Below are 16,512 nucleotides of genomic sequence, written 5' to 3' on the forward strand. Positions count from 1 at the left end.
AATATCTTATGAGTAGGTCCATTGCAATAATGAAAAGTAAGGGGGACAAAGGTCATCCCTGTCTGGATATGTCAAACGGCTCTGTTATGGTTCTGTTAAATCGAATACAGGCTGAGGGGCTAGAATATAGTAACTTTACCAAGTCTGCAAATCCTTTCGGGATGCCCACCTTAGCCAGTATTGCATGCAAAAAGGGCTACTTGAACAAGTTAAATGCTTTTTCTGCATCTAGAACAGCTGCAACCGCTGGCGTATTAGGGTTTATACTATTTCTTACTGAGAAGAAAGTACGAAGGTTGAGTGCCGTGGATCTGTGCCTAATGAACCCAGTTTGTGCAGGCACTATGATTTGTTCCATTAGGAGGGACAGCCTTGTCGCCATCATTGTTGCTAGGATTTTGCTGTCAAAGTTGAGTAGTGAGAGTGGTCGATAGGATCCGCACTGTTCGGGATCTTTGCCAGGCTTGGGAAGCAATACCAAAAACGCCTCCCTGAAAGTAGGTGGGAGTGCTCCAGCTTCCAACGCCTCGGCATATACTTCCAAAAGTTGTGGGGACAACAATGTCTTATATGTTTTGTAAAATATTATGGAGAAGCCGTCTTGGCCGGGGGCCTTGGAGCCATCCATGGCTTCAATGGCCTGTTCTATCTTGTCAGATGACAATGGTTCGCTTAAAAACTTCCTATGTGCATTCGGAAGCCAGACCATCATGAAAACTTTGAAGTAGTCCCTAATCTCATCATTACTAGCTGCCGACTTGGTAGTATATAAATCAGTATACTAATGCAGGAGAGTTTGCTCAAAGGCAGTCGTTCCCGCTATTATCTGTCCTTTCGCATCTGGTAACTTAGTAATGTAATTCTGTGTGTAACGTGGCTTCAACAAGCCCGCCAAGGTGCGGCCCAGCCGTTCTCCCTCTCCATACCTGCGAACGGTGGCGTATTTCCCTAAATAGAGCGCTTCACGATTTGCTTCCTCCGTGTACTTTGCTAATAACACTGCCCTGCGATGCATATATTGCGCCTTGTCTAGGTTAAGCCCTGCTATATTTTCCCTATCTAGCGCACTAAGTTTTTCCTCTAGGCTAGCCAAGTAGCGCCGTTAGTCCCTCAGAACTCCAGTGTGAGTGGAAATGCACACACACCTGATACATGCTTTAAAGGCCTCCCAGAGGACACTCTGCATAGTGACTGACCCTGTGTTGATGGCGAAGTAGTCTACAATTGCTGAGCGCAGCTCTTTCTTAAAAATTGTGTCTCTCAGCGCCATAGAGGTGAATCTCCACTGCTTTTCGAATCCACCCTTAGCAGGAAAGTGTAGTGAAAGAGAGACTGGAGAGTGTTCGGACAATGAACGTGGTAGGTGTGATTTGGTCTATACAAAGTAAGATTGCTTTTGTCATTGTTCTGGTTAAGGTGGTAATAATAGTATGTGGGTATCATGGTTCCTGGAAGAAACACATGGTGTACCCACACTTAACATAGATGAACACTTTCCCCAGAGACGCATTAGGAGGGCTGCCACGTATAATGTGTTTGTGAAAACTCATAGGAGATTCTTTGGGAAAGGCACCGCCTGCTATACTATCCGATCTGTCATTAGCCTTTGGACTGCCTACCCATTGTCATGTGTAAACTACACATACACTCGGCCACCACAGTTTGTGGAGGTAAAGGGAATGCTCGGATTTGGTTACCCTGGACCATGTCTGTGCCACCGAAAACCAGAGGGTGAAGGTTAGCCAGGCTGTGATAACAAAATATATTGTGATAACTTTATATGGAAGAACAGAACATAACTCTCGTGGGTTGGCATTATAAAGAATTGACAGTACCCCTAGAGGCTGGTTATGGTCTAATTATGATGCTGTATCTAATAATGAATGATGTCATAGTTGCCACTGAATATGTGCCAGTCTTACCTACTTTCTAAATAGAAAATATCTTTCGCTCATGCTAAAAGGTGGGGTTTGTTAGATTATGCTTGTTGATGCTCTTTAATGTTATGTATAAATTAGCATTCGCTACGCCATTCTCTTTTTAGCAGGTGCGATTTTAAGAGCTGTTCGAAACTAATCCGGTTTGATTTCAAGAAATGCACCATGCAAAGTTTAGTTTCTGTAAGGAGGAACTACTCGTGCCAGTGCATAGCTTTTCTTCGATAAAGAACCTCTCCCACCTTTCTGGCAGTTTGATCATAGCCCAGGGTGAAACAGCAGTGAAAGTGTTCTGAGCTGTGTAAGATACGAGAGTAGAACCTTTTTTTTGTCTTTACGCTGTTCGCACACATCTATTGGGAAAATTCCACTGTGGGTGTGTTATTAGTTGACTATGCAATGCTTATAATATATATTTATGCTTCGAGTTCCTCAGTTCCTTCTGTAGTACTCTCTCAAGACTGTGCAGACAGAGCCCCACTCTGACCGTATATAATAAATCAATCAATCAATCAATCACAGCATTTGTAAAGCGCACTACTTACCTGTGAGGGTCTCAAGGCGCTGAGGGGTGAGAAATGCTGCTAGTGCTCGAAGAGCCAGGTCTTGAGAAGTCTTCTGAAGGTCAGCAGGTCTTGGGTCTGCCGCAGGTGGATGGGAGGGTGTTCCAGGTCCTGGTGGCGAGGTGGGAGAACGGTCTGCCGCTGGAGGTCACTCTTTGGATGCGGGGGACTGTGGCGAGGGCGAGGTAAGCGGAGTGGAGCTGGCGGTGGGGGTGTAGAAGCTGAGCCGTCTGTTGAGGCACGCTGGTCCGGTGTTGTGGAGTGTCTTGTGTGCGTGGGTGAGGAGCTTGAAGGTTATCCTCTTGTTGACGGGGAACCAGTCCAGGTCTCTCAGGTGGGGTGGGATGTGGCTGCGGCGAGGGATGTCGAGGATCAGGCGTGCAGAGGTGTTCTGGATTCTTTGAAGCCGTTTCAGGAGTTTGGCCGAGGCTCCTGCGTAGAGGGCGTTTCCGTAGTCCATCCTGCTACTGACGAGATCCTGGGTGACCGTTCTCCTCGTTTCAGTGGGGATCCACTTGTAGATCTTGCAGAGCATGCGGAGGGTGTTGAAGCAGGAGGAAGAGACGGCGTTCACCTGCTTAGTCATGGAGAGGGTAGAGTCGAGGATGACCCTAGGTTGCGTGCGTGGTCGGTGGGTGTTGGAGCTGTTCCCAGTGTGGCTGGCACCAGGAGTTGTCCCAGGCCGAAAGGGTGGATCCGAGGATGAGGACCTTCTTCTTGTCCGAGTTCAGTCGGCTGTTCCCCATCCATTCGGCGATGACCTTTATTCCTTCATGGAGGTTGGTTTTGGCGATGTGGGGGTCCTTGGTGAGGGAGAGGATCAGCTGGTTGTCATCGGCATAAGAGATGATGTTGAGGTCTTGTAGTCGGGCGACGCGGGTGAGCTGAGCCATTTAGATGTTAAACAGCATTGGGCTGAGGGATGAGTCATGGGGTACGCCGCAGGTGATCTCGGCGGCTTCGGAGCGGAACGGGGGGAGGCCGACTTTTCCACTGTTTCTCTGACACTTCATTTAGCATGAAAGGCTTAGAGGTGGTCAGTGGTGGCGGGGTTGTTCTAGTCGGGTCACTTCCTTCAACAATTAAAACAGATCACCCACCTTCCCATTCAAACCCATAATTGTAAGGTCACAAAGTAAGAGGTCATCAGCTTTGTACAAAGCACCCACCCTGTCCAAATCCAACCACGGTGGATTTGGAAAAGACTTATGGCCCGATGTAGGTAATCCCAGATTACCGATTCTTAAATACCGAATCATACCGATTCGGTATTTAAGAACTGGCAATCGGGATTTAGGTAATTTTACCGATTTCATTACCGAATCGGTATGATTCGGTAATTACCGAATCGGTATTTACAGATTCGGTAATTGCCATTCATTCCTATGGGCCTGGAGGCCCATAGGAATGAATGTCAATTACCGAATCGGTAAATACCGATTCGGTAATTGGGGGAAACATTGAAGGGTGGCAGGGTGTCACTTTGACACCCTGTTGCACCCCTCAATTGTGCATGGGTGCACATGTTGCAGACATACATGCCCTTAGGGCATGTATGTCTGCAACATGGCACTGTTTAAAAAGCAAAAAAAATGCTTTTTAAACGGTTTTCATTATTTACCACCAACTTCTAGTTGGTGGTAAATAACGAATTCTTAAACCCCTGTAGCACTGATTGCAGTGCTACCTACATGTCAAAATACAGAATCGGTAATTTTACTGGTTCGGTATTTTACAGAATCGGTAAAATTACCGATTCTGTATTTTAACATGCCCCTACATCTCCATCTTCAAATACCGGTCGGTAACGGCCGAAATCGGCTGTTACCGACCGGTATTTGCCTTACTACATCTGGCCCTTAGTATGCTAAAATACAACTTCTAAATGACTTATATCAATGTTGTACCAAGAGGGAGAACACACTGCCGGCACAAACATGATCTTACAGAACAGAATATTTTAGGGAAATTTGCTAAATTAGTAACATTGCCTATCTCGGTCTAAGTTTGGAGATGTAGGCTGCTGAAAATATGTAGAAGGGATAATCTAGTGACTACAGTTGCCAACTGCATGAATTGCCTTGTTTCTTCCACAGATTACTTCATTTCGGTCTTTGTTCTCGTCCTTAAGCTATGCCAGCCCCTGCCTTTAGCCATATGCCTCTGAAGCACTGGGGACTCCACCAAAAGGGCAGTATCTATGATGCACAGATATGTACAGTGTCATAGCCTTGCTCATGTGGCAAGTAATAAATGCATGCACTGTCACTAGCATGATCAAATTGGTAAGCTGCTGCTAAGGTTACTGTACATTGACTTACCTTACCCAGTGAAGCCCCTTCAGAAAAAACTTCTGACATCTGAGAAGGGATTGGCTTATCCTCAGTGTCTGGTAAACAGCACTCACAGCATTCTGCCAGGACAAAAAGGCAAAATGTCTGATTGTTGAACATCTTCAATAGCCATCTGTCCATGTTGGACAAAGTGACCTTTAAAACGATACAATTTGGAACTGAGCAATCACTCCAAGTTATTGATGAGATTGTAAAAAGGAGCGTAACAATTGTATACATATCCATATGAATTTGCATACTTGCAGCAAATCTAGGCATCTCTAATCTGAAGTAAAACTCCGTGCATTTGTGGCGTTCTCCAAGGCTCCGCTTGAAAAGTACCCTTTAGATGACCCTTCGATTTGATCATATTAGAGAATATAGACTCATCTTGCACTCGTATTAAGATAATATACGGTATAAAGTACCACCTTGCATACATTATAAGAATATTGCAAGTCACTGAGGAGTTCCATGACCATATGTAGGAACAAGGCTAAAGGCAGAGTTACTTTATACCGTTATGGGACTCTGAGGTGATTTTCAATATCCTCATCATGTACACCAGGGGTTCTTTAACCCATATAATACATGGTCACACCATCACCGTTCCCACAAACCATTTAAAACCTTGGTGCACAGCTCTTTCATGTTTCATACAAACATGAAAAATAAAAATAAAATCTCTAGTGCAAAATTAAACATGTCAAAAACTAGGAATGTGTAGAAACATGCTGAAAGATTCTAGTTTATCTAAGGGTGCAAAAATAAACATGTTCTCTCTGTTTATCACTGAAAACTAAAAAAACAGAGCAGAAGAAAGAAAAGCAATGCTCGTTTTCGCCAGAACTCGATTGTACTAAATTATAATAGCTGGGTTCTGATGTCTTTACCTTACAAACAGAGACTGGGTGCATCACAAGTCACCGATTATAAAGAAATTAGATACTGGCATTCATTCAAGTATTACAGATCCCCATGTATTACATAATGATCTCAATATATGACGGTCCTGACTAAAGTCCTCTGGCTCATTCAAAGCAATCATTCGTTTGGAAGGATGGACAGAGAAAAACAATCTGCCACCACATGATCCCCTCAATGTCACTATCTTTTGACCTTCACTACTGTGGAAAACATGGATAACGGCTAAGTTGGTTTACAAGGAAGTTTATTCGCTTGGCGGTAAGAGCAACAAACCGCCATAGAAATACCAGACTTATACTTCTCTGATAGCTTTCCAATTGAGTCCCTTTTCAAAAAGGGGATCCCCACTCCTACCACCCAAGATTCCATCACACATTCACATTACTCTACCTTCCACACTCACACATTCCATCACCCAGATTTATACCACACATGCCCCTTCCTTCTTTAACAAACACAGCACACAACACAGAACACTAATTAAGTCACGTAAAACAAGAATCTAAAACTGTGGGGCAGTAGGTGCTTAGAACCGACTGCAGTAAATCCTGGGCACTATTATGGACACAAGATTGAACTTAAAAGGTATTTTTGGACAGGGAGCAGGAGGTAAGAGGACAAGGGGAAATAATTTGTTGCTGAGAAAGAAGTGTAAATTTTGGGATGAACGCATTAAACGGGCAGATCCACCGATATATGCCATAAGTGCAAGCATGGGTGTTGAGGGAAAGTATGCTAGATTAGAAAGGGACTACAGAGATGGGTTCCAGGTGGAAGGGGGGATTAAGGAAATTCCATGGTACAAACATAGGATTGTGGCATGTGAGAATGTGAGGCTAGTGAGGCAGAGTTTGTGAAATGTATCATTATTTTACAGGAGCAAAGCCAAGATTATGATACAAGATTTGTGTGCAAAGGACATAATCTCCACCCCACCCCTTCCAGAATTCATATTCATTAAATTATTAATCTTGTGTAAGCAACTGTTAGACAGGTAAAAAGTCTGTCAATTTGCACAATGTAGCACTGTTGGCCCATCATACTTTCCTTGATTGCCAAATTCATACTACTTCTGAAGTTGGGTGTTGGTTTATTGACAAAAAGACGGGAATTCCTTAGAAGGAGGAATTTGTGGATGAAATACCCCAGATCTCTAGAATTATTAGCCCAATTAGGAATGACAAGAGTGAGGCCCATAACGTACCCAAGTTGTCAGATGTAATTTTCCTTCTGTCATTTTAGTACAAAACTGTGCACGAGGTTTAAAAAACACATTCTGCAATATCATGCAAGTGCCTGCCAAGCATTTGGCTTAAGTATTCTATCACAGAATCCTTTACACCCCCCTCCCAACAACACGTGGACCGCAGAGAGAATAGGTATGTACAGGTTGTGGTCAGCACTCAGATGCAAAGTAGGTCGCCTCATCGATTCCTCCAAGAAAAGTGCTGCACTCTGCCACTTATGTTTTATTTTGATTTTACACATGAAGTACCAGATGAACTATTTGCAAGGTTTATCACAACTGAAACATTTTTCCAACTCTGCCATTTCCCCTTCTTACTTGAAATAACAGACTGATAAAGCTGTTGACACAAACCAGACCTTAATTGCTGGGAACAAGATGTCATTATGACCTTGGTTAATCAAAAAATATTACAGTAAACGCTCCATATCACAGAAAACAAATCATATTAACATAAAACACATCTCAATTATGTGTCAAACACTAAGCTTTCTAGAACGAATTCAGTAGCAGAAAGCCACAATAGGTTAAGAGGTAATGAGATTCAAATAATCCATAAAATCAAGCATTGACAAAGCCAAAAGGTATTGCATATGAAAGGTATTGGCTTTATGAATGATTTTTAGCCATATGGTACAGCAGAGCGGCCACAGGGAAAACAGAAGGTGGACAAGTTGGGGGGTTAGCATAGACAACAGCGGAAGGGCGAATGGGGGGTGAACACGGACAACAGAATAAGGGCAGGCTGGTGCCAGCAAGGACTTTAGAGGAAGAGCGGAAGGGTATGGGGGCAAGCAGACGGATAAAGGAGGGATAGAGGGAGGGGTTGGGAGCCAGCACACATACACCAGAGGGCGGGCAAAAGAGGGTAGCAGGGAAATGTTGGGGGTAAGCAGACCGGAAAAAAGGTCTAGGCAGGTGGTAGGAAAAAGGAAAGGAAGAAGTATGAGGAAGGCACCTAAAAAACATGCACTCGCATAGTGCGTACAAGAAAAAAGTCGCACCTAAAAAAATGAGCAGTGGAAGGACACACGTGATCCATGCTCCACGGACGGAACAAACACACGATGAGGAAGGAAGCCTTCAGCAGATGTTCAATAGGAAGCATGCAAGTAAGTGACAATGTAGTCAACCAATGGAAAGCAATGGGCGGTCTCCAAGTCCACTATTAGAAAATAGAAGGTGTTGCAAGAGATAGAACATGTACGGTCTTGCAAGACAAAAGAAAAAAAAATACTATGAGCAACGCAAGTTATTCAATTTGGTGAAAACGTTCCCTAACAAGTACATTGTTGGTACCTGCCTTCCTTTGGTAACAACATATGGTTAGTGCACCTTGATACTAACACTGCGAGGACCTCTCTTTTGGTAGCCATGGTTGCACCGAAAAGAAAGCGTTGTTACAGTGGCAAGACATAACTTTGAAACATGATGAAAGCAGCCAAGTGAATTTAAGATTTATTTTTTAACGAAATCTTAAAACAGTGTGGAATAAACCCTATATTTGTAAAAAAAAAATGCACAAAGTAAAAGCTAAACAAACTTTGGGGCTGGGCCCATTTTCATTAAATAGATATGTTACACCTAGAAGTTCAGGCCAACGGCTGGATGCCAATTTAACAAATTATATATTTTTTTAATGTTTCTTAGCCTACTCCAGGAAATTGTGTGAGTCAAGGATTTGCAATAATACTGCATGAAAACATTAGTAAATTCCCATCTATTTCGATATGGTGGCAGTTTGGCAACTGTACACAGTATATAATTGAACATGCAAAAATGCATTTTCGCAACTCCATTTTTATTTTTTTCCATGGCGGAAAATATTTCCTTTATTTAGAGAAATAATTAATTTGCTGTAGACTGTTGGCGAAGTCCCCTTACCATTGCCAACTTGAAAAGAGATTCACTCCAGCCCTCATCCTCCTGAACCTATCAGCAGCCTTCGACACCGTCTCTCACCACACACCAGTCTCATCAACGCTAGCATCCAAGGAAAAGCCCTAGACTTGAAATGCTCATTCCTCACAGGCAGAACACAGAGAATAAGACTCCAGCCGTTCCTCTCAGAACCGACAGAGATCAGATGCAGAGTTCCCCAAGGATCCTCCCTTAGCCCCATCCTCTTCAACGTCTACATGGCCCCCCTCACAACCATCGTCAGAAACCACAGTCTCCTATGCCGATGACACCCAACTCACCCTCTCCCTCACCAAGGAACCCGACATTAACAGGCACAACTTCCAAGAAGGGATGACAGCCGTCGCAACCTGAATGAAGAACAGCTGCCTGAAATTGAACTCACAGAAAACAGAGGTCCTCATACTCGGCTCCACCCCCTCTGCATGGGACGACACCTGGTGGCTCCCCGCCCTCAGAAACCCACCCACCCCAACAGACCATGCACGTAACCTCGGCATCATACTCGACTCATTGCTCACTATGAATCCCCAGATCAACGCTGTCTCCTCCACATGGTTCAACACCCTCCGCATACTACACAAAACATTCAAATGGATACACCCCCCCCCTGCCCCACCTGACTCCAGGAAAATAGTCACTCACACCCTCATCATCAGCAGACTCAACTAGGGCAACAACCTCTAAGCTGGAATCAACAAAAAACTCCTCAGCAAACTCCAGATCATCTAGAACGCCACAGCCAGACTAATCCTCGATATCCCACGGTGCAACTACATCACCCAAAGCCTCCGGGACGTCCACTGGTTCCCCATCGAAAGAAGAATAACTTTCAAGCTGCTCACACATGTCTACAAGGCCCTCCACAACACCAGACCACAATACCTCAACAGCCGCCTCTACTTCCACACCCCCAAGAGAAACCTCCGCTCAGTCGACCTCAATCTAGCCACCGTCCCACACTTCTACAGAAACAGAGGGGGTGGAAGGTCCTTCTCCTACCTTGCAGCCAAGACCTGTAACGACCTCCCTTTCACCTCTGGTGAAGCCAACACTGCCACAATTCAGGAAAGATTTCAAGACCTGGCTCTTCAAATGACCCTAACGGAGCTGCTCACACCCCCAGGGCCTTGAGATGGGCGAGTCGTGTGCTCTACAAACCCTGATTGATTGATTGATTGCCCTTGAAAGGAACTGAATGGTGGAAGCATTTGTGAAAGTCCAAAAACTTGTGAGTTTGATGAGGTTTACCGATTCTCCACGATCTTACCAATCTGGAATGCTGGGAGAAAATGTTGTCATGAATATTCATTCATAATACTGGGAAAAGTTACATACGACCAGTCCCTTTCCAAATGCAAATTCAAGTTTTGTTTTCAAAATTAATTTGTACTGGTACTTCAAAACATTTGCTTCTCGTCTTAATTTACATGTGCAAATGGCTTTGTCATTCTGACTGCATGGCTAAGATTAAAAAAGAAAATCTGGTACATGCCTACACAAATATATATTTACTTTCACTGGCACAACGTTACAAGGCTGCCATTACGTCCTGGTTCAAGAAAGAAAAAAATGGGCACCTCGATCCCAGTTGGACAGTGAAGAAAAGACATAATAAGGTTCCGTTGGAATTTGTAACTTATTCAGTTGGGCCTCACAGTCCTTGGTTCACACACTATTGCACCTACTACATCTGTGATTAGCAGGGCTTTATGTGGGATGAAAAAAGTGGGTTCTCTCTTAAAGGAGTGTGGTCTGTGTAATTAAGGGAGTGTCTTAACCACACAAACCAAATTTCTGTAATTGGCGAAGTGTGTCACCCGACTGTGCCCTTGGTTCCTCACAGAGCTTTCGGTTATTGCTTCCAGACGTATAAAACTAATATGCACTTAAAACAAGCCACGACTATTAGTTTTGTCATTGGTTATTAGCTGCTTAAATATGTTTAAAATAAAAGTAATAACAATGATTCAGTTGTAAATATTGAAAATGGTAAATTCTGAAACCGTGAGAATGTGAATTAAACATTACTGTGGCCTGAGGAAGGCGTACTCTTCAGTGTCTCAATCACTCCTGCTATGTTCACGTTATGTTAGACATGTAAGGCCTTTTTCCCTTTACAGATCTTTCATCAGCATACTTATACTCCTTTCTCTGTTCTTCAGCACCCTACTTTTATTTACTGCTGAATGCACTTCCTCACATCTCCTTCACTTCACTACGTGCCCACTCACCTGTATGCAGTGCATTTTCTTTTGCTTTCGTCTTGTCTGTATTTTGACAACTGTGCAATGTCTTCACATTCATTTGTACAGAATTACAATGGCAACAGGAATATAAGAGCATTGCTCTGTGCGCTCGGCAGAGCACCAGGGATTGGATAGCCATGTGTTCTGAAAACCTTCCTGGCCCACTGTGAGAAACCCACACTGCCTAACGCCTCAACACCAGAGCTCTCAGTCTTAGCCTGTTATAATAACCACCTAGAGGTAAACAATACAGTACCACAACATCATGGAAGTAGCTAACACTCTTAAGGAATGCAGCATGAAATATAAACAGGAACGGAGGGAGAAGAATTGAACGATGTTTAAAACCACTGTGCTGTAATGTGTCTCTTAAATTACAATGTGTTGATGGGAACAATATCGATACATGGTTAATTTAATTGGAGTGATATCCGTTGTAAAGTACAAGTTTTTGGGCTGCATTATTCAACATGTTGCTACTGTGTCTGCTGCATATCTTATTGGCCATTTCCTTTGTGATGTTCCCATTTCTTTTTACTGATCGAATACACCCACCCACTCCGCCGGACACACGCTCGACCCCATCTTCTTTGCCAGCGACCACATCACCTTCAGCCACACTACCGAACTCCACTGGACTGACCACCACTGCATCCGCTTCTCCTTTGAGAAACACACCTCACACAACCAACTACTACGCATCCCACACCACAACTGGGAAAATGTCACGGAAGACCAGCTCATCACCACACTCGCCCGAGATCCTCTACCCGAGCCCTCCAAGACAGACACAGCAGCACACAACTTCAGACAATGGATCAACAACTGCTCCAACACCCTCGCCCCCATCAGGAAACCCTCCAACAGGTGCACTGACACAAGAGCCATCTGGTTCAACAACGACATCCAGAACTCCAAGCACACCTGCAGAAGACTCGAGAAGCGATGGCACAATGACCAGACACTAGACAACCACACAGCCTTCATGAACGCCAGACGCAAACACCACCAACTCATCCGATCCGCCAAAAGAACCTTCTTCAATGAACGCATCGACGACAACGCACACAACAGTAAAGAGCTCTTCAACATTGTGAAAGAACTCGCCACCACCAGCTCCAACTCCAATGATGTACCGCCGTCGCAAGAACTCTGCGACTCCCTGGCTACCTTCTTCCACCGCAAGATGGCAGACATCCACAACAGCTTCGACACCCAGATGGCGACGACTGACGCAACTGACAGCACTGACTCAACACCTATCATCATACCGACCTTCTGCTCTCCTGAAACAAAGTCAACGACGAAGACACCATCAAAATCATGAACACCATCCACTCCGGCTCACCCTCCGACCCCTGTCCCCACCACATCTTCAACAAGGCAAGCTCCGTCATCGCACCCCAACTCTGAAAGATCACCAACAGCTCCTTCAAGACCGCCACCTTCCCAGAGAGCTGCAAACACGCCGAGATCAACGCCCTCCTCAAGAAACCCAAGGCGGACCAAAAGGACCTCAAAAACTTCCGCCCCATCTCCCTGCTCCCGTTCCCGGCAAAAGTCATTGAGAAGACTGCCAACAGACAACTGACCCACTTCCTGGAGGAGAACAACGTCCTGGACTCCTCCCAATCCGGCTTCCGCATAACCACAGCACCAAAATGCCCTCATCCTCTTGGACCTCTCGGCCGCACTTTGACACCGTCTGCCACCACACCCTGCCCACACGCCTCTACGACGCAGGGATCTGAAGAAAACCCTGGACTGGATCACCTCCTTCCTCACCGGCAGAACACAGAGTCCGCCTCCACCCGTTCCGATCCGAAGTCATCACAATCACCTGCGGAGTACCCCAAGGATCATCCCTCAGCCTGACCCTTTTCAACATCTAAATGGCAACGCTCGCCAACATCGTTCGAGCAAACCACCTCAACATCGTCTTGTACGCCGACGACACCCAGCGGACCCTCTCCCTCACCAAGGGCACGGCCACCACCAAATCCAACCTCCACGAGGGAATGAAGGCTGTAGCAGATTGGATGAAGACCAGGGACTGAAACTGAACTCAATCAAGACGTAGGTCCTCATCCTCGGCTCCATCCCCTCCACATGAGATGACTCCTGGTGGCCGACCAGGCTGGGAGCTGCCCCGACACCCACTAACCAGGCACGCAATCTAGGTTCATCCTGAACTCAACGCTCTCTATGACCCAGCAAGTGAGCACCGTCTCATCCTCCTGCTTCAACACCCTCCGCATGCTCCGCAAGATCTACAGATGGATCCCCACCAAAACCAGAAGAATTGTCACCCAAGCCCTCGTCAGCAGCAGGCTGGACTACGGCAACACCCTCTACGCAGGAACCATGGCCACACTCCTGAAGAGACTCCAACCCATAAAAAACGCCTCAGCACGGCTCATCCTCGGACTCCCCCTCCACAGCCACATTACCACCCACCTAAGAGATCTGCACTGGCTCCCGATCAACCAGAGGATCATCTTCAAACTCCTCACCCACGCTCACAAAGCACTCCACAACACCAGCCCAGCATACCTCAACGAATGACTATCCTTCTACAGCCCGAACCGCCAGCTTTGCTCCACAGACCTCGCCCTCACCCTCGCCACCGTCCCACGCATCCGTCGAGTGACCACAGGCAGTAGATCTTTCTTCCACCTCGCGGCAAAGACATGGAACATCCTCCCCGCCCACCTGCACAGGACCCAGAACCTGCTAACCTTCAGGAGACTCCTCAAAACTTGGCTGTTCGACCAGTAGCTGCCTCCCGCCTCCCCTCCGCCCTCCCCCGCAGCGCCTTGAGACCCTCACGGGTGAGTAGTGCGCTCTACAAATGCCCGATTGATTATTTCCCACTGCTATAATGTTAGCAACACAGAAGTATGTACACTGCTGTGAACTGTTCAATAAAATCAATTCAACAAAAAACTATATCAGTGGCATGGATTACCTTCACGTTTTTTACATTCATAGTTCAGAAATCCGTGTTTTTTCACTTCAAGTTAAGGATATGAACATAGGGCCCAATAAGGACCCGTTTTAATGTCCATTTTTAAATACTACCGGGTATTAGATCTGGAGGGACCAGGTCCACCTAAAGCCCTGATGATAACTGTGCTTTGACCGGGACTAGAACCTACCCTGCCCCCTGGTCTCAACCGCTCCCCCTCTGCCTGACCAATCGAGAGCCTTGACTGAGGCTGCCATTTTAAGAAACATCTGTTTATGAAACAATGTAGCTGTAGAGTCCATATATGTGATTTATGAATTTAAAATGGAATGCCATCCCCGGGTCCAGCTGATACTCATCCATGTATAGTAAAGGCGTCAATGGCCTCAGTTTGGGCTGAAGTGAGCATCGATGCATGCCTCAGTCCTTCCCTCCCTCCCTTACCCCACCATCAACCTAGAGCAGCGTAAGAATGCGAATGCTCGAGGTACCTTTGCTGTAATGCAGTCGGCCATGACATCGACGCAGGAAATGAATGACGGGAAATCCAGCGCAGCTGAAATTAAATGAGACACAGGTCACGCAATCATAACAGTAGAAGAGAATTTCTATAATAGCGAGAATAAATATTTCTCACTCACAAACGAATCATTCAGTTATTTGGCTAGTAATAATAATACAATAATCATGGGTGGGTGTTTCAAACTGGGCAACCGAATGAAACAAAACATCAACTAAATTAAAATAAAATATTGAAAACATTATCTTTTTATCCATAAATCCACTGCAATACTGCATGGCTATTAGCTGTGCAGTAACCGTATGCCACACGGTTGTGTCTGTATTGAAATTCTGCATTTAGGAGATACTCAAGAGGCATGAATGTGCCTCCTTGAAACTGGAGCTGCCCTTCACCTGGGCATCCATTTTAGGTGTGAGAGTAAAAGTAATATGCCTTTCGCTTTGAGCATCTAGCATTCTGGTGCTGCAGCTGCATTTACACTGTGACCGGTTTGCACGGCGGTGCCTGTGATGCCCAGGGCAAGAATAAGGCGATTGGAACTGGGTTTTGAGTGAGTCAGACAGATGAAGAAAGGGGAGGGGGACCATGGGAGCTAAGGGCTGTTATTTATTTATTTGAAAGTTTTATATAGCGCGAACCAGACCCTTGCGGGTATCAGAGAGCTCTACAAGGTAAGGGTCTTAGTTACATAAGTACAAGGTAAATAACAAAGTTCAATGCTGGTCAATGATAGTATAAACATCCTATCATAGATACATGGGGATATGGTACATAACAAAAAAATTCAATGTATATCAAGCATAATATAGATACAGTATCCAGGAAACCTGGCTGGACAGGAGACATTATAAGGTTCCATGTAGAAGATACGTTGGGTAGCATAATAACAGTAGTCCATGCTCAAGTGAATTTAGCCATGAGAAGTGATTTCACTTCTTTTTTTAAAGATGGCGTAGAGGGATTAAATCTAGTTTCTGGGGGTAGAGCATTCCATATTCTGGGCGCCATCTCTGAAAAGGTTTGGTTATATGTTTTCTTCTTGTTGAATCTTTGCGGTTTCAGTAGAAGGTTTTTAGGACTTCTTGAAGATCTGACCCCAAACGAGGGCGCCAGTTTCTGTGCCAGATAGCTGGGTGCGTTGTGATTAATGGCTTTGTGTGTCATACATGCTATTTTCAGATGTATTCTGTCTTCAAAAGGTAGCCAATGAAGGGATTTTAGGTCAGGGAATATGTGGGAGCTTCTTTTGGAGCCAGTGATAAGTCTTGCTGCAGCAATGAATGAGGCTTTTAGAGGGGCCGTTGCAGCTCTGGGCAGGCCGCAGAGAGAGACACTCCCGTAATCCACTCTTGGGATGACTAGAGCTTGTACTGTCAGTTTGAAGTCCTTTTCCGGTAGGAAAGGTTTCAGTTTTCTCAAAATATTTATCTGAAAGATTGCTCCTTTTGTTGCATTGCTGATGTGTTTTTGCATATTGAGGTTTCTGTCCAGTGTTATTCCCAGCGATTTCGCTGAATCAATGAGGAGGTTGGCAGTTTAGTGCAGTAAGGTGTTTGATCCAGTCTTGCATTATGGATACTTGGGCGAGAGGAGCAGTTAGGAGGAATTCGGTTTTGAGGGCATTTAGTTTTATATGGTTTTCTGCCAGTCAGGTCTGAGTTTTTCTGAAAGTTGTGTTGAGTGCTTTGATGTCTTCTAGGGTATGGATCTTAAGGTATAATTGTGTGTCGTCAGTGTACATGTGATATTGCACGTTAGACGAGTAGAGAATTTCAGTGACTGGTTCCATAAATAGATTGAACAGTGTCAGAGAAAGTGAAGATCCTAATAGGACTTCAAACGTGAC

The 16,512-nt window shown here is 45.1% G+C and overlaps 1 protein-coding gene across 1 annotated transcript in view; it reads right to left on the reverse strand.

Annotated features, from left to right (window-relative positions):
* Positions 1-16,512, reverse strand: part of IKBKE (inhibitor of nuclear factor kappa B kinase subunit epsilon) — a 287,793-nt gene that overhangs the window by 115,069 nt on the left and 156,212 nt on the right. The window contains exons 11-12 of the mRNA XM_086923415.1: positions 14,635-14,699; positions 4,822-4,913 (exon numbers count right to left, since the gene is read on the reverse strand). Of these exons, the coding sequence (XP_086779541.1) occupies positions 4,822-4,913; positions 14,635-14,699 (157 nt within the window). The remainder of the gene's footprint in view (positions 1-4,821; positions 4,914-14,634; positions 14,700-16,512) is intronic.

Source organism: Lissotriton vulgaris, chromosome 5, assembly GCF_964263255.1.
Source record: "Lissotriton vulgaris chromosome 5, aLisVul1.2, whole genome shotgun sequence".
NCBI lineage: Eukaryota > Metazoa > Chordata > Amphibia > Caudata > Salamandridae > Lissotriton > Lissotriton vulgaris.